Source organism: Ruditapes philippinarum, unplaced genomic scaffold (assembly GCF_026571515.1).
Source record: "Ruditapes philippinarum isolate M1 unplaced genomic scaffold, ASM2657151v2 ctg3620_1_1_1_1, whole genome shotgun sequence".
In the NCBI taxonomy this organism is placed as follows: Eukaryota; Metazoa; Mollusca; class Bivalvia; order Venerida; family Veneridae; genus Ruditapes; species Ruditapes philippinarum.
In genome coordinates, this window is record NW_026863589.1 from 43,512 (window position 1) to 63,450 (window position 19,939).

General features: G+C 33.1%; 2 protein-coding genes across 2 annotated transcripts; both read left to right on the forward strand.

Annotated features, from left to right (window-relative positions):
* The first annotated feature begins 6,138 nt into the window (after positions 1 to 6,138).
* LOC132722606 (gastrula zinc finger protein XlCGF8.2DB-like) lies at positions 6,139 to 7,143 on the forward strand. The gene has a single exon (XM_060707130.1). The coding sequence runs from the start codon at positions 6,319 to 6,321 to the stop codon at positions 7,141 to 7,143; it is 825 nt and encodes a 274-aa protein (XP_060563113.1). The 5' UTR covers positions 6,139 to 6,318.
* A 6,649-nt stretch (positions 7,144 to 13,792) lies between these two features.
* On the forward strand, positions 13,793 to 19,668 carry LOC132722605 (zinc finger protein 85-like). The gene is made up of 2 exons (XM_060707128.1): positions 13,793 to 13,883; positions 18,117 to 19,668. The coding sequence occupies exon 2, from the start codon at positions 18,307 to 18,309 to the stop codon at positions 19,276 to 19,278; it is 972 nt and encodes a 323-aa protein (XP_060563111.1). The 5' UTR covers positions 13,793 to 13,883; positions 18,117 to 18,306; the 3' UTR covers positions 19,279 to 19,668.
* The last annotated feature ends 271 nt before the right edge of the window (positions 19,669 to 19,939 follow it).

Here is a 19,939-nt window from a genome sequence, read left to right on the forward strand (position 1 = left end):
GCGATAACATGAAAATGCATCTTTGTAGCCGTTATTTTCCGCTTTTTGAGTGTGTTGAAGCAACTAGCTATATGCCGTATTCCGGTACATTCCGGACCTGCGGGTGGAATATAAAAATTGAAAATCACCGAAGTGCAATTTAAGATGGCTTACTAATCTCCTTACACACATTAAAATAGTAAATGAAAAATCTAATATGAAATAAGACAAAGCCTATGAACGGGGAAGTCGGTAAAAAATCATTTCATTTTTCCGTTTTAAAGGGAATTCCGGTCAGCTCGGCCCTAAAACGTACTCTGCTCCTGAGTCAGCTCGGCCCTATTCCAACTCGGCACCGGTCAACTCGGCCCACCTTTAATTAATATGAAAAAGGCAAAGCCTCAAACCGAGCTCAATGTAATTTTTACGTGAAAAAGTATGAAATAATCGAGTTGAATAAAATTATATTATGCGAGCCTCTGGCGAGCATAATATTATTTTATTCAACGAGTGCAATAAATTCAGTAATGAACTAACACGAATTTAATATTCTATTTATCACATACCCAAAATAAAGACCGTTTAAATTGAAATAAGAGTCATTTTTCATTGACGCACCTATAGGATAACGCGTCTTTACACTATGTTTGTATAACGCTTATGATGTCACGTCAAAATATATGCACGGCCGTGCAATACCATATTTACGGAGTCGCAAAATCGGCACGGGTGTGTGATAAATATGGCTCCGCCCCTGTCTTTAAATGAATAAAGAGTTTTGAAAACGTTGATAAAACTTTGTTTTTTTATTTTATTTCAGTTCACTCTATAATTTTTCAAGCGAAATAAAGATTACTTAAAGTGAAATAAATGTAAAACTTTAAACGTTTGCGACATTAAAATAGCGTACTTGATTTGGTTGTTTTGCACGTGCTGTTTGGCGCTACATTGTGACGTCACGTAAACAATACTTTAAATGTCTGTACAGCGTTAACGACTGAATAAAAGATATCGGTGTTCGGATTAATTTTCTTAGGTAGACCATTTTCTTTCTTTTCAGATAGTTTTCACAACAAAATTCGACCAAAAAAAATGTTTTTATTTATCAGATTTTTCAAACAAAATGGCGCCTTTAATTTTCATTTGACATTTTCCGTTTTAAAACTGTCATTCGATATTTTATACACAGCTTCCGTAATTCTGGTTCCCTGTCCAATTATGGTTCCCATAGATGTGCGCGGGTGACCAGTCTACATATCCGTTTTCAGTCAGAATTCCTCAGTTTTTATCTTTATCTTTAAATTTGAAAAGTTGCGATGTGTCCAATTTGGTACTTCGGAGGAAAGTTTTCAAAACCATTACTTAGCAGGTACTAGCGTTACCGTAAAGCTCGCTCTGCGAGCAGGCCCTTTGGGCCAGCTCGTCGAGCTCGCTATTAACATTTAGGTTTGTGTTATCACTTTTTATTGATATTATTGTAATTATTTATAAAACATGGATTGACAGTTTTAGAACTAGCAGCAGACAGGCTTTTCTTATCAGTAGAATTGCGAGTTAAGATAACCGCGATGCGTATCTCACTGTAATTCTGTCTCGTGGTAGGTTTAAATACTGTCTGTTGAAATATTTACTGAGAGGAAGCTAAGATCACCAGCTTTTAAATGGTGCAACAAATTTTTAAATCAGACATTGAATTGCCCCAAACTAGCGATTTAAACACGGCTAAATTTCAGGGGTTTTTTTTACTAACAAATTGACACCGATAGTCGGCGTCTTCCCCTCGGTAAATAGCCAAGTTTTTTCCCCCCAAAAAATTCTATTTTTCCTTTAAACTGGATCAGATTTAATATTTACATGGTTTAAAATATTAATTTTCTCCCTTTTATCCAGGATAAACCACCAATTGTAGTCCAAAATAACCAAAATCATTGCAGAAAACTGCAAGTAATGTCTCTACATGGAGGCAGCCATTTTTTTTCTTGGCTACATCCCGTACTGAACGGTACTATTTCTGGAAATCAGTTGCTATCAAAATATTGTCATTTTCTTGGTTATTTTTAGTAAAGTAATATATTTTGTATTTCTTATTATGAAAATGACTTGTATGGAGCTAAAGTGTGTCACAGATACACTATTATACCTATACTGTATTAAATTTCATACAAAAATAGAAGTATAAAAACCATTCACCACCATACATATATTAAGAATATATGTTATACTGCAAAGAATATTTTGCATGATGATAAAGTTTTTAAGGGGAAAAAGATATAGTTGTAACACTCTACTATGTAGTTAAGTATATAGTATAAATAAGGTCATAATAAATTTTCCCCAAATTGACTTTTTTCGTATACTTTTTCCCCTCCCTACCAGCGTCCAGCGTCTTCCCCTTTTCCTAAAAAAAACCCCTGAATTTGCATTCTTTAGCAAGCGGGGGGGGGGGGGCGACTAAGGGAAACAAGTCTTGCTTTTTCACTCAAAATACCTCGGTTATTTACGTAGTTCGACAGAGAGAGTTTATAAATGTAAGGCAAATTAATATCTTTTTTTTCTAAATATACTTTATTCCGACAGAAGAACAATGTATAATTATATAATAATAAGATATTTCTAGTTTGGGGCGATTAAATGTCTGATTTTAAAATTTGTTACACCAATTAAAAGCTGGTGATCTTAGCTTCCTCTCAGTATATATTTCAACACATTGTTTGACACTGAAGGTATTTAAATTTACGGTTAAACCTACCATGAGTCAGAAATACAGTGAGATACGCAATCAGTTATATTAACTCGCAATTCTACTTTATATAATATAAGAAAAGCCCGTTTGCTGCTAGTTCTGAAACTGTCAATCCGTGTTTTATAAATAATTACAATAATAACAAACCTAAATATTAATAATTAAAAAGTGGGCCGAGTTGCCCCGTGCCAAGTTGGAATAGGGTCGAGCTGACTCAGGGGGCCAGTACATTTAGGGCAGAGCTGACCCGAATTCGGTAAAGTCTACTGTAATATGGAAAGGCAAAGACTTGTAGCGAATTTGTTTTACTTCCATGGTGAAATATTTTTAAAAAATAATTCATTTTTATTTAACATTTTCTGTTTTACAATTGTCGTTCGGTATTTTATACACTGCTTCCATTTATTCTGGCTCCCTGTCCTATTATGGTACCCATATAAGTGCATAGGACACCAGTCTATGCTTTGTTTTCAATCAGAATACTTGGGCTTATATCATTATCTTGTAATTTGAAAAGTTGCAATGTGTCAATTCAGTGCCTCAGATGAAAGTTTTCAAAACCATCACTATGTAGCAGGTACTCGCGTTACTGTAAAGCTAGCTTTGTGAGCAGGGCCTTTTTGGCAGCTCTTTGAGCTTGCTATTAACAGGAAAGTCAGATAATAAAAAAATTTTGTTCACTTTTATTTTACAATTGTTCGTTTTTAAGGTATTGTAATATTTCATGTACCGCTTCCATTTTTTAGTCGGAACACCTCAACTTTTTTCTTAAGCCGAAAGGTTGCGATTGTTTGGTTAACAGAATACCCCAGCAATTATTGAGTTACTTTTAAATATACATATGTAGTCTATACCCCGGCAAGCGGATCATGGGCTCGCTTTGATAATGTTAGGCACAAAGGCATTCAGTTCAATTGCCTTGTTAGTGATTGTAAAATTGTCGTTTAATACAAGCTATAGTACAACTAATTACAGTAGAGTTTAGACATGTCAAAGAGATAATTGAAGTACATGTCTTTTCCCATGTCCAATTACGAACTGCATTTTTATACATGGTCATTGCCAATTAAGAAGTAGTTGGGAGCTAAAACTAGCTTTAAGGAAAAAGTGACCTACTTTACCTGATAGATATATGTATCTGTACTTCAAACAATATATTCCCAAGATTTCACTATTTAATCTTTAATGAAGTACTGAAAACAAATTTTCCCCTCTTAATTCCCCTCTCAACGGCAATTGGCTTTTCAGCCTGCCATCTTTAATTTTAAATGGTGCTTATCCATATGTAAACATTTTTTCTTCACAATCTCTCTAGACCTGCAAATATTAGAGACCAGCAGCTATCAGTCGCACATATGTTTTATTAGTTTATCCCTGTTCTAAAGCATTTCTTTTCATTTATCAGTTGCACCTATTTTTTATAAGTCTGTCCCAGTTCATAAGCAATTATTTCCATTGTTTCAGAAAATATCAATGTCTATATATTGTCTTTATTTGCCAATCTAGAGACTGAATAAGATCAAATTGGCCATACTCATTTTATATGTATATAAGGTTATCATGGAATGCATATCTAGCTCACCATAACCGAAGGTTCAGGGTGAGCTATTAGTATCAAAGGGGAATACTCCAGCGGCTGGCCACATGCGTCAACAATCTTCTTCTTTTTTGAAACTGATGCGTAGAGTTACCTCAAATTTGGTCTGTAGCATCCTTGTGACAGTCACACTTAAATTTGTTCATGCCATTTCAATTGGCCTCTTTTAGAGGGCAACAGAGCTAAAAATAGAAAAACCTTTAAACATCTTCTATTTAGCTTTAATCATCTTCTACTACTAATTTAAATGATGGATGATCACCAAAATTTGTCTGTACATAGCATTCTTAGGTAGTCTTTTATCAAATTTGCTCATTTTAATTTTATTTGGCCCCTTTTAGAGGCCGCTAAAGCTAAAAATAGAAAAAAAAACTTTGAACATCATCTCTTACTGAAATAACTGATGGATGATCACCATATTTTTTCTGTAGCATTCTTGGGGAGTCTTTTATCAAGACCTGCTCTAGTGGTCATTTATTCTGCATTAATTAATTCTACATAGTCTCATAGGTACACACGCAACATGGATATTTTTAAAAAACCCTTCCTAAAGTATTAGGGCAAAATATTTCAGTTGATATAGTGAATAACGAAATGATGGGTTAGATGGGTGATCTAGGGCCATCTTAGTAGCCCTATTGTTGATTATGAAGAAAAAACAATCAGTGTTGTGAAAGTATATTACTACAGGGGCAAGTTAAATTTGAGTTGAACTTGCCAAAAGAGCTGAACTTGCCTTTCAGCAAGTTCATTTGAAAAATAAAGTAACACTGAAAAGCAGTTGTTGCTGGTGAGAGACTCAGGGACATCATTGCCCTCCTGTTTTACAATGACCAGGGGGTTCTGTAGACCTTGAAACTTAAGGGTAAAATCTTTTTTTCAGATCTATCATCAAACCCAAATATTCAAGGGTCAGCATATTTGGAGTATCATTAATCTAAATTTATACAGTTTATTTACCAACTTATATAAAAAAACATTTTTAGAACATATTTCATAAGGAAAGGAATTGTGAAATTTTGTTGTTATGATCCCTGAAGGGTGAGCACTAAGTCGCCCTTTTGTCTGTCTGTCTGTTCGTCCGTCCACTTTTCTTGTCCAAGACAACTCTACCTTGCCTACTTTTGGAGTAATTGCCCTTTGTACATTTTTACATTTTGAACATTGTGCGGGACATAACTCTAAAATTATAAGAGATATCAAAATGAAACTTTGCAGATAGATAGATCTTATTGGGTAGATTTGCAGTGAAAGACATCCATAACTCTGCCATGCCTAATTTTTGAGTAATTACCCCTTATTTATTTTTACACTTTGAACATTTTCCTGGACATAATTCTAAAACTTTAAGAGATATTAACATGAAACTTTATAGGTTGATAAATTTCATTTTGAAGAAGTGCATGCATTGTAAATGGACCTTAAATCTGTCTTGCCTTATTTTGGAGTAATTGCCATTTGTTCATTTTTACACTTCAAACTTTGTCCTGGACATAACTCTAAAACTATAAGAGATATCAACATGAAACTTTGTAGGTAGATAGATCTCATTGGGTAGACATACAGTGCAAAAGAAACATAATTCTGCCTTGCCTTATTTTTTGAGTAATAGCACTTTGTTCATTTTTACATTTTGAACTTTGTACAGGACATATTATTGCACTTTGTTCATTTTTACATTTTGAACTTTGTACAGGACATAACACTGAAACCACCCACTTCAAACGGCTCTTGGTTCTTGTTATACATACAAATGTATTTGTAAAACGTGATCTGTAAGTTTCCCTACCATAATTCCAACTTTTTTTTTCAGTTTGATTGGGATAACTAAACACAGATATATAGAGACTACTTTATGTTTGCTAAACAATCAAGATGAAAGTAACTTAGTAAGTCCATTTATTCCTTCTCATAAGAATCAAAAGCATTTATGTAAAGAAACATGGACACACATATAAGGTAGTTGTGTGCAAACTCTGTTTTTTCAAAGGACTTGAATATGGAAAGTCACACCAGTGAAAACCAATATAGCTGCAATATCTGTGACAGATCATTTACTCAAAACAGTTATCTGAAAATGCATTTGATTGCACACACCGCAGGGAAGAGTTATCAATGTGAACTTTGTGACAAATCATTTTACAAACAAAGTAGTCTTGCTTCACATTTGATAATACATACTGGAGAGAAAAGATATCACTGCAAACACTGTGGCAATTCCTTTTCTTGTACGGGTAATCTTAAAAAACATATGACCATTCATACAGGAGTGAAGAGTTACCAATGTGAACTATGTGAAAGATCATTTTTTCATAAAAGTAATTTAAAGAAACATGTGATTGTACATACAGGAGAGAAGAGTTATCAATGTGAATTTTGTAATAGAGCATTTTATAGAAAAGATTCTCTTACAAAACATATGATGATACACACTGGTGAGAAAAGTTATCAATGTGAAGTTTGTGACAAATCATTCTACCGAAAACATATTCTTGAATCACACATGCTTATACATACTGGAGAGAAAAACTATCAATGCAAGCTCTGTGATAAATTGTTCTCTCTGAAATCTAATCTTAACAAACATATAAAGTTACACATGAAAGTAAAGGAATATATATGCAAAGTGTGTGATGTTTCATTTTCTTCAAATAGTGATCTTGAAAAGCATACTGCTATACACACAGGAGAGAAAAGTTATCAATGTGAAATCTGTGGCAAATTATATGCTAGAATAGGTGACCTTAAAAAACACATGTCGATTCACCAGAAAAAATTATTAATTATATGTCATGTGAATATGCAGCAGACTATTTTCTCATAAAAATAGTTTAAATGCTCATATATTAACCCACACTGAAGTGGCAAATCATCAAATGTGAAATTTGTGAGAAATCATTTGCCAGAAAAAGATTATCTAAAAAAACATATGACAACACACACTGGAGAGACTAATTATGTATAATATGAAATATGTTAAGAAAAGTAGTCCCAAAGCACATATGGTGAGCCATGCTCGAGAGAAGAGAGCTTTTTGTTGAGAAAATTGTGAGAGATCCTGAATTGTCTCTCAAAAAATCTTAGCAATGTCCTAGCCATATGACAATGCTTAGAACATACTTGTGAGGAGGTTACTTTCATGAAATCTTTGAGAGTCATTTTCTCCCGAGTGTAATCTTAAAATGCACATTACAGTACACACAAGAGAGAAATTGAGGTAATTCCAAACTGTATTCCGTGAATAGTGATTTCAAATCTCTTGATTGCAAGAGATTAAATATCAGTGGCACATAATGTATTTGACACAGAGTATATAGAGAGACTTTAAGTATGCTAAAAATGTGGGAGATCAAAGACGCATCGGTATCATCATCAGTTATCCTTATTGTTACAAAATGTTCAAGAGTTATGTTAGATACATTTTTGATATTACAAAATGTTTAAACTGGTGTCAGTTTGTCAGATAAATAAATTGAATAAAAGAATATGTTGTAATATTTGCTTGTACATTGTATATATAAAGGCCCAAGGTGTATGGGTTAGCAATAAATTTCTACAATTTTTTTTTAATAGAAATGGATTTTATTTGGGACGGTAAAGCAAAACACTTGTAAAAAAACTTTGTTTAAATAGTTTCAAACGGATATTACACAATGTACATAATTATGCCATTGCTTTTCAAACAATGCTTTTCAAAAGTATATAGATATATTTACAAATGTACATTAAATCTTTAAATGTTTGTAAAGCCGAGTCATAAAATGGCTGGGGCATAAATTGTTACACTGTTTCTTCCTTCGGTCCTTTCGTTATTTTTTCATCATTAGTTTACGTTCATTATCTTGGTAACGGTTGCACACATTCAACTCAAATTTTGACATATGTATATATCATAGAAAAATACAGGCTAAATTTGGTCATGGGAGCTATAAGAATACACTTGTCAAGTTCGAATTTGGTCATGGTTTGATGAAATCTGTCAGAGTATCCCTCTTGAACTTTGAAAAAGATCAGAAATTTTTAGTTTCCGTTCATCATCTCCCCAATGGTGATACACATTCAACTCAAATTTGACATATAGATACATCTTAGGAATAAGGAGTTCAAGTTTGTATTTGGCGTGGTTCAATGATTTTGGACTTGAATGTTGGAAAATTTTGAATTTTCAGTTTCAGCACTCATATTTTTGTGGAAATGTATGTAGTCATTATTTTGGTTACAAATATGAAATATGCAATTAACAAAAGGTTAACACTAAATAGTTTCAGTGCCTTGAACTTTGTATAAAAATGAGTTGTGTTAATATTAAATAGTTTTAAGGACTTTGAACTTAAAATGAAAAACAATAGTTTGTGCAAACAAGTTTGGACCTAAATACTATAATATCTGAAATTTTGGCTGCATGTGGGGGCATCCGTGGAGTGACGACACATTAGTATAAAGAGCTTTGCCAAGAAATGTGCTTAGGCAATTTCTCACATCGAATTTACAGAAAAGTATTTATAACATTGAATATAATATATCTTTTCACAGGCCCATAAAATACCAATGTTTGTGTTGCATAAAAAACTTTCTCCCAGAGCAAAGAGTAAGCATGGAATCAACTTATTATCATTCACATACAAAAAATATTCTTTCACGTGAAAACAAATAAACAGACACAAATCAAACTAAATCAAACAAATCAATAGTTTGTGCCTGCTTTGACATACAAGAATAATTTTGTTACACCATAATGTTTTGAAAGTTGTATGTTCTACAAAAGAAAACTGAATACTTAAAATTAAGTCATCATCATCATCATCTAGCTATACTATAATCATCATCTTCTCAAGATACAAGACTATATAGTATCGGACACATCTGAACAATCCATTTCAATAAATTTTTGTATATTGTCTACTGCCAGATAAAGATGACAAGTTATTTCTCCTTCACTTTGTAAGTTTAATCCTGAAAACTCAGAACTTGAATCACTGATAGAAGCGCTTGAAAAATTAGCTAGTTCAACCATTTCAAATGACATATCATCGTAACCAGTACCACATATATATAAACAATATAATATATTTAGCTCCATGCCTGTACACAGATTATGAGCCAACGTACTGTTTAATAAATGCAGCTAAATCTTTAACACTTGTAACAGGACTTTATGTTTCTAGCCCATCAGATTCGGGCATTCCTCTTGGAGAGCGGCTGTAGGGGTCATAAAAATACAGATGACCTTCTTCCTGACTAATGGCACATGTATTATATATAGTATGGTTTGCTATTTCCCATTGTAAAAACTGCATGTGACAACTTAAAGTTACCAAATGATTCTGTTTTGGCATCTTCCATATTATAAGAATGGATGCTCTGTGGATTCCCTTTAAAGTATTTACCCTTATTATTTTAACCGAATTAACAGTGGCGTGTATATCATCAGCAGACCAAAATGATTTAGAACTGATATTTTGTACATAAAGTTTATCACCATTTTGAAGTATAATATTCTTGGTTTCCACAGTTTATTCTAATCGCGGTGTAGATAAGCTTGTGACAGTGGCACTTACTTCAACTGTCTGAAACTTCCAATGTATTTTTGGTGGCCCTGATGACAAGATTATTGTAATACCATTTTTTGTAGGAAAAGGTAATGCTGTATATCACAAACTAAAAATAGAAAAATATGGAAAGTATTTATATATATTTATTTATTTTACAGAAAACAGCATTTTTTTCCAAATTACACGTAATTACAAAAATATAGTTTCTTTTAGTGTAGCGTGTACCGAGCTGTCGATTATTAAATCTATAGTTACAAAATAAAATCACAATATTTTTAATAATCTTTATATATATTCTTAAATGCATATACATGTCATTTTTCTCGGGATACTTATCCTAATAATTGGAAAATAATTAAAAAACACCATTCATTGCAAAATAACCATCCTAAACTACTTCTTAAATCATTCAAAACTGTATATTCCAAAATAAACAATTATTTTTCTCAAAAACAATTCTCAGACAAATTATAACTGTCAAGAGCTATACATATCCTTCATTGCCCTACTTTTACATTTCAACAATCTCTTATCCTACATTCCTTTCTAAAGATACAATAATTCACACATTGATAACAAATAATTCCTCAATAATAATTTGCCTTATAAATATATAGCATCCTTAGTACCAGATATCCGAGATTTCTGTGTACTAGTTACTATATATAAAAACTTTAAACTTCAACCAAAATATTTCTAATCAACCGTTTGTCCGAGAGGTCTTACTGAAACAAAAGAACATTTCAGTACCAGATATCTGAGATTCTGTGTACATGAAAATGCTACTGTCATTACGATCCGACTCTTACAATGACATAACCAAACATATTTCAATCTATTTCCCTAAAATACTGAAACTAAACAATTACTCAGAGATTTGACAGATATAGTAAAACGTCCTTAGTGCCAGATATCTGCGATTTCTGTACACTAGTATGTATTTACTACGTCGTTCCCTTCTAAACACATACATATTCAAACCAACTTAAAATACCCATTTCTCAAACTTTCTTCTATCGATCGTTTGTCCATGAGGTTTCACAGAAGCAGCAAGATATTTTTAGCACCGGATATCTGAGATGCATCGGTACTAGTAAATATAATACTGCTCTGATCTGCCCCACGGACGAAACCAAACTGACTCTTTTGTATGTATGTATGTAGTTAAAGCTTAATTAATGAGGGTCCACCCGCCCTTTCGAGCACAAGATGCAGCTTTCGCTGTCGAGTACGGACCCCGGACATGTCACCAGTCATGCCCTTAAAGAGTTAATTTTGAAGTACAAAATGGTGATAATTTACCTCCATGCAGTTTCCACGGAGTATTAGCCAAAGATATGAATTTTGAGCCAAAAGTAGGTCACTGTACGGCGGTCAATGATCGAGAACCTAAATGTACAGTAACCTGTGACAAAAGGAAAGGTGTTTCAGCCCTGAAAAGGGCTGTTTGTGCCAGCTACATGTATAGGCCTGCCTTACAAGCCGTCTATCTGTACTAGGGGCTCACGCACTCTAGTAAACCATCCTCGTCGTCTTAGCCTACTTTACAGGGCCACTCCCCTCGGCATTAGTAAGGACACCGGCAGCTAACTTAACGAAACTGCCGCCTTAAACGATTATAACACGAATCTTCCATCATCTGCCGATGCCCTGTGCCTTCTCAGCGACGTGCACGCTCCGATGGGAAGTGAGAAGACTGACTCTTTTGCGCTGCGCTTGCTGTATTTACACTAGTGAGTGAACCTTCTCCGCAGTGAATGAAAACAATGATTGGCTAATAAAAATAAAACGTTTCTTGATACTGATTCTAACAAAATCTTATAAGCGTCTGTTACTTAAAATTATTTCTCTTATGAACAACTGTGAAAAATAGATAAACAATTTCAAAAATTGAAAAAAACCTTGAAGGATACCATAACGTTTTACAGATTTTAACGTAAAAATAATTAAAATACCTACTCTTTATACAATGATATATTTACAAATACATTATTATATCTTTTCCAATGCAAATGGCGAACTTATAGAAAGGGGAGGCAATAAAGTTACCCATAAAGTACGTTTCTGTCACATTAGTTTTTTTAAGTAAACAAAACTTATACATAATTTGAAATCACAGGAGCTTGAAATTCTATCAATAATTGCCCTAAAGTCAGATTCCAAAAAAAACCCTTCCCTATATATAAAAAATATATATATTATATTTTATATATAGGTATGGATTTTTTTGGGGAATTTGACTTCAGGACAATTATTGATGGAATTTTAAGCTCCTATTATGGCAATATAGGCTTTATAATGACAAATGTTAATAAAATTTTGATAATTATAACAGTCAAAATTACAAAATTAAAATTTCTTTTATTCTATGATGTTAAAAATATGAACTACACACAAATTTAAAGAACACAAATTTTAACTTACACACAGTCAGCCACTAAACTGCCAGCTTCAGCTACATGTATTTTCATTATTTTAGCAGAATTGTTGAGGCCAATTGTATAACATCACATTAACTGATATGACATCATAAGTATGTCCAGTTTTTTCTTACAATAGTGAAAAAACAAAGGAGCTTGTAACGGTGCCTGGACTCTATATTGGGGCTATTTGTGACCAAAACTAGGCCCAGAAAAAAAAACAGGTGACAATCCTTATATATAGACTATAGTCACCTGTTTTTTTTTTGTTTTTTTGTGTTTTTTTTTTTTTGGGGGGGGGGGGGGGGTCTTGACCTAGTAGTCTATATACAAGGGTTGTAACTCTGTGGACAGTACAGAATCGATCTTTCTGCTTTGAATTGGCCACATTCTGGAGATTGTGACGTAGAGAACCCACACCCACAGTCTCAGATCTAGACTCTGTAAAGAGTACATAATCGATCTTCTGCTTTGGATGGGTCACATCTCGAGCATCAGTGTATTTGTTTTGAGTTAAGCCATCGGGACAAAGTGCTATTCGTCAGGACACGGAACCCCTTATTTATTTGTTTTTCTTTTTTCATTCATTGCTTATCATTTTATTTCATTTATAAATATTCATTTATTTTTTGTAAAATAGTTTGTACTGATTTGTGCGTTGTTTTGTATGGTAGTTGTGATTAGCCTGTGTTCCAACGTAGTCCATATTGTGATAGAATTACGAAGTAAGTTAATGCTTTTTAAGTCAGAATTAGTTCCTGTAAGACTGAGTTATAAAAAAAAACATAGTGATTAATTAAATACTGATGCATTTGCGATGCAATGATTAGATTTATAATTACTCTAAAAATTGCTGTGTATTTAACACTTATAGTGATGTTTTACATTTAAGATTAAGTTTGTTGTTGTACATTAACTTCATATCTATATATCGGACCACTGTCTGTCTTTACAAATAAAATGTTTGTGACATACTGACACAAATTAATATGTCCTGAGCAGCAATAGAATGTTTAAGTTTTAAGGGCGTATATATATTTCATCTAGTTTTCAATTATGGTGAATGACAAGTTTTTTTTTTATTTTAAAAAATGAAACTCAACTATTTTTTCAATTGCTATTTCATTAGTTTTCTAGCCCCAAGTTTAACTCTTTACCAAGAAAAAAGGAAAAAGTTTTGAAAAAGTATATTTTATGGTGTCAAATATGAGTTTACTGACCTTTCTACAGATATAAAATATCAATTTTAAAGCTGTTTCATGAAACAATAAGTTTGTTATAATAAATATAACGTTACTATATTTTTCATTTTATCAGCCACCGTATTATATGCCAACCATTTGCAAGTTACCTGTATGTTTTATCAGCAATTTATTACTATTAATAGATTTCATAAAAATTAAATGCAACTTGCAACATAGAGTATGAAATTGGACTAGGCCGAGACCATTCACATTATTTTACGGACCAGAACGGTGATAGTTTTTAGCAATACCTTTACTAAAATTTACGCTGGTATAGAAATTACGAACTCCGCCAAAGATAACAACAAAGCGATTGGGTTCAATTTTACATTTTTTGTCAGATATAGCGTAAGTTTTGACCAATTTTATGGTTGCTTAGATATTGATTCTTATTTTCTTGTATTGCGATAACATGAAAATGCATCTTTGTAGCCGTTATTTTCCGCTTTTTGTGTGTGTTGAAGCAACTAGCTATATGCCGTATTCCGGTAAATTCCGGACCTGCGGGTGGAATATCAAAATTGAAAATCACCGAAGTGCAATTTAAGATGGCTTACTAATCTCCTTACACACATTAAAATAGTAAATAAAAAATCTAATATGAAATTAGGCAAAGCCTATGAACGGGGAAGTTGGTAAAAAATCCTTTCATTTTTCCGTTTTAAAGGGAATCCAGGTCAGCTCGGCCCTAAAATGTACTCTGCCCCTTAGTCAGCTCGGCCCTATTCCAACTCGGCACGGGTCAACTCGGCCCTCCTTAAATTATTAACATTTAGGTTTGTGTTATCACTTTTTATTGTTATTATTGTTTTTATTTATAAAACATGGATTGACAGTTTCAGAACTAGCAGCAGACAGGCTTTTCTTATCAGTAGAATTGCGAGTAAAGATAACCGCAATGCGTATCTCACTGTAATTCTGTCTCGTGGTAGGTTTAAATACCGTCTGTTGAAATATTTACTGAGAGGAAGCTAAGATCACCAGCTTTTAATTGGTGTAACAAATTTTTAAATCAGACATTGAATTGCCCCAAACTAGTGATTTAAACACGGCTAAATTTGCATTCTTTTGCAAGCGGGGGGGGGGGGGGGGGGGCGACTAAGGGAAACAAGTCTTGCTTTTTCACTCAAAATAACTCGGTTATTTACGTAGTTCGACAGAGAGAGTTTATAAACATAAGGCAAATAAATATCTTTTTTTTCTAAATATACTTTATTCCGACAGAAGAACAATGTATAATTATATAATACTAAGATATTTCTAGTTTGGGGCGATGAAATGTCTGATTTTAAAATTTGTTACACCAATTAAAAGCTGGTGATCTTAGCTTCCTCTCAGTATATATTTCAACACATTGTTTGACACTGAAGGTATTTAAATTTACGGTTAAACCTACCACAAGTCAGAAATACAGTGAGATACGCAATCGGTTATATTAACTCGCAATTCTACTTATAAGAAAAGCCTGTTTGCTGCTAGTTCTGAAACTGTCAATCCGTGTTTTATAAATAATTACAATAATAACAAACCTAAATATTAATAATTTAAAAGTGGGCAGAGTTGACCCGTGCCGAGTTGGAATAGGGCCGAGCTGACTTGGGGGCCGAGTACATTTTAGGGCCGAGCTGACCCGGATTTGGTAAAGTCTACTGTAATATGGAAAAGGCAAAGACTCGTAGCGAACTTGTTTTACTTCCACGGTGAAATATTTTTAAAAAATAATTCATTTTTATTTAACATTTTGTTTTACTATTGTCGTTCGGTATTTTATACACTGCTTCCATTTATTCTGGCTCCCTGTCCTATTATGGTACCAATATAAGTGCACAGGACACCAGTCTATGCTTTGTTTTCAATCAGAATAATTGGGCTTATATTGTTATCTTGTAATCTGAAAAGTGGCGATGTGTCAATTCAGTGCCTCAGATGAAAGTTTTCAAAACCATCACTATCTAGCAGGTACTCGCGTTACTGTAAAGCTTGCTTTGCGAGCAGGGCCTTTTGGGCAGCTCTTTGAGCTTGCTATTAACAGGAAAGTCAGATAATAAAAAAAATTGTTCACTTTTATTTTACAATTTTTTGTTTTTAAGGTATCGTAATATTTCATGCATCGCTTCCATTTTCAGTCAGAACACCTCAATCTTTTTCATAAGCCGAAAGGTTGCGATAGTTTGGTTAACAGAATACCCCAGCAATTATTGAGTTACTTTTAAATATACACTTGTAGTCTTTACCCCGGCAAGCGGATCATGGGCTCGCTTTGATAATGTTAGCCACAAAGGCATTTAGTTCAATTGCCTTGTTAGTGATTGTAAAATTTTTGTTTAATACAAGCTAAAGTACAACTAATTAGAGTTTAGACATGTCAAGGAGATAATTGAAGTACATGTAATTCAGTTCAGGGAGATGTCTTTTCCCATGTCCAATTACGAACTGCATTTTTATACATGGTCTTTGCCAATTAAGAAGTAGTTGGGAGCTACATTGTATAAATAGCTGTAAGGAAGAAGTGACCTACTTTACCTGATAGATAAATGTATCTGTACTTCAAACAATATATTCCCAAGATTTCAATATTTAATCTTTAATGAAGTACTGAAAACACATTTTCCCCTCTTAATTCCTCTCTCAATGGCAATTGGCTTTTCAGCCTGCCATCTTTAATTTTAAATGGTGCATATCCATATGTAAACATTTTTTCTTCACAATCTCTCTAGACCTGCAAATATTAGAGACCAGCTATCAGTTGCACATATTTTTTATAAGTCTGTCCCAGTTCTTAAGCAATTATTTCCATTGTTTCAAAAAATATCAATGTCTTGTTTTGCCAATCTAGAGACTGAATAAGATCAAATCATGTATAAAAAGTTATCATGTAATACATATTTATCTCACCAGAACCGAAGGTTCAGGGTGAGCTATTAGTATCAAAGGGGGATACTCTGGCGTCCGTCATCTGGCGTCATGCGTCAACAATCATCTTCTTTTCTGAAACTGATGGTCAGATTTACGTCAAATTTAGTCTGTAGCATCCTTGTGACAGTCACACTTAAATTTGTTCATGCCATTTCAATTGGCCCCTTTTAGAGGGCAACAGAGCTAAAAATAGAAACACCTTAAAACATCTTCTACTACTAATTTATATGGTAGATGATCACCAAAATTTGTCTGTACATAGCATTCTTAGGTAGTTTTTTAATCAAATTTGCTCATTTTAATTTGATTGGCCCCTTTAAGAGGCCGCTAAAGCTAAAAATAGAAAAAAAAAACTTTGAACATCATCTCCTACAGAAATAACTGATGGATGATCACCATATTTTTTCTGTAGCATTCTTTTATCAAGACCTGCTTTAGTGGTCATTTATTCTGCATTAATTAATTCTACAAAGTCTCATAGGTACACACTCAACATAGATATTTTTAACAAAGCCTTTCCAAAATATTAGGACAAACTATTTTAATTGATATACATGTAGTGAATAACGAAATGATGGGTTAGATGTTTTACAATGACCATGGGGTTCGGTAGACTCTGAAACTCAAGGGTAAAATCTATTTAAAGATCTATCATCAAACCCAAATATTCAAGGGTCAGCATATTTGGAGTATCATTAATCTAAATTTATACAGTTTATTTACCAACTTGTATCAACAACATTTTTAAAACATATTTCATTAGGAAAGGAATTGTGAAAATTTGTTGTTATGATCCCTGAAGGGTGAGCACTAAGTCGCCCTTTTGTCTGTCTGTCTGTTCATCCGTCCACTTTTCTATTGTCTGTGACAACTCTGAAACAACAATAGGTACCAACAAGAGACTTTATAGGGAGATAGATCACATTGGGTAGATGTGAAGTGAATAAAAATGTAACTCTACCTTGCCTACTTTTGGAGTAATTGCCCTTTTTTTTTTCATTTTTACACTTTGAGCTTTGTCCGGGACATAACTCTAAAATTATATCAAAATGAAACTTTGCAGATAGATAGATTTTATTGGGTAGATTTACAGTGAAAAACATCCATAACTCTGCCATGCATTATTTTTGATGCATTATTTTTGAGTAATTGCCCCTTATTTATTTTTACACATTGAACATTTCCCTGGACATAATTCTAAAACTTTAAGACATATTAACACAAAACTTAATAGGTTGATAAATTTCATTTTGAAGAAGTGCATGCATTGTAAATGGACCATAAATCTGTCTTGCCTTATTTTGGAGAAATTGCCATTGTTCATTTTTACACTTCAAACATGTCCTGGACATAACTCTAAAACTATAAGAGATACAAATGTATCAACATGATACTTTGAAGGTAGATAGATCTCATTGACAAGACATACAGTGCAAAAGAAACACAATTCTGCCTTGCCTTATTTTTGAGTAATAGCACTTTGTTCATTTTTACATTTTGAACTTTGCACAGGACATATTATTGCACTTTGTTTTGAACTTTGTACAGGAAATAACACTGAAACCACCCACTTAAAACGGCTTTTGGTTCTTGTTATACATACAAATGTATTTGTAAATAGTGATCTTTTAGTTTCCCTACCATAATTCCAACTTTTTTTTTCAGTTTGATTGGGATAACTAAACACAGATATATAGATACTTCTTTATGTTTGCTAAACAATCAAGATGAAAGTAAGTCCATTTATTCCTTCTCATCAGAATCAAAAGCATTTATTTAAAGAAACATGGACACACATATAAGGTACAAACTTTTTATGTGGTAGTTGTGTGCAAACTCTGTTTTTTCAAAGGACATGAATATGGAAAATCACACCAGTGAAAACCAATATAGCTGCAATATCTGTGACAGATCATTTACTCAAAACAGTTATCTGAAAATGCATTTGATTACACACACTGCAGGGAAGAGTTATCACTGCGAACTTTGTGACAAATCATTTTACAAACAAAGTAGTCTTGTTTCACATTTGATAATACATACTGGAGAGAAAAGATATCACTGCAAACACTGTGGCAATTCCTTTTCTTGTACGGGTAATCTTAAAAAACATATGACCATTCACACAGGAGTGAAGAGTTACCAATGTGAACTATGTGAAAGATCATTTTTTTTAGAAAGTAATTTTAAGAAACATGTTATTATACACACTGGAGAGAAGAGTTATCAATGTGAATTTTGTAATAGAGCATTTTACAGAAAATGTTCTCTTAAAATACATATGATGGTACACACTGGTGAGAAAAGCTTTAAATGTGAAGTTTGTGACAAATCATTCTACCGAAAAGATACTCTTAAATCACACATGCTTATACATACTGGAGAGAAAAACTATCAATGCAAGCTCTGTGCTAAATTGTTCTCTCTGAAATCTAATCTTAACAAACATATAAAGTTACACATGAAAGTAAAGGAATATATATGTAAAGTGTGTGATGTTTCATTTTCTTCAAATAGTGATCTTGAAAAGCATACTGCAATACACACAGGAGAGAAAAGTTATCAATGTGAAATCTGTGGCAAATTATATGTTAGAATAGGTGACCTTAAAAAACACATGTCCATTCACCCAGAAAAAATGATAAATTATATATCATGTGAAATATGCAACAAACTATTTTCTCATAAAAATACATTAAACACTCATATATTAACCCACACTGTAGTGGTGAATCATCAATGTGAAATTTGTGAGAAATCGTTTGTCAGAAATGATTATCTGAAAAAACACATGACAAAACATACAGGAGTGACTAATTATATATAATATAAAATATGCTAAGAAAAATAGTCCCAAAGCACATATGGTGAGACATGCCTGAAAGAAGAGAGCTTTTTGTTGAGAAATATGTGAGATATCCTGAATCATGATCTTAGGAACCATATTGCAATACATACACACTTGTGGGAGGAAAACTATCAGGAAATCATTAATCTTTGAGAAGTCATTTTCTCCCGAGTGTAATCTTAAAATGCACATTACAAGAGTAAAAGTGACTGCTTAGTATAGACTGTATTTCGTGGATTGTGGTTTTAAATCTCTTATTATGGCAAGAAAGACATGAAATAGATATTGATAAGACATTAATTTGACACAGAGTTGAGAGAAGTACGCTATAAATGTGCGACATATTGTGTTCCAAAGATACAGAGTAGAGAGAAGTACGCTACAAATGTGCGACATGCTGTGTTCCAAAGATACAGAGTAGAGAGAAGTACGCTACAAATGTGCGACATGCTGTGTTCCAAAGATACAGAGTAGAGAGAAGTACGCTATAAATGTGAGACATAATGTGTTCCAAAGATATAGAGAAGAGAGAAGTATGCTATAAATGTGAGACATATTGTGTTCCAAAGATATAGAGAAGAGAGAAGTACGCTATAAATGTGAGACATATTGTGTTCCAAAGATACAGGAGTAGAGAGAA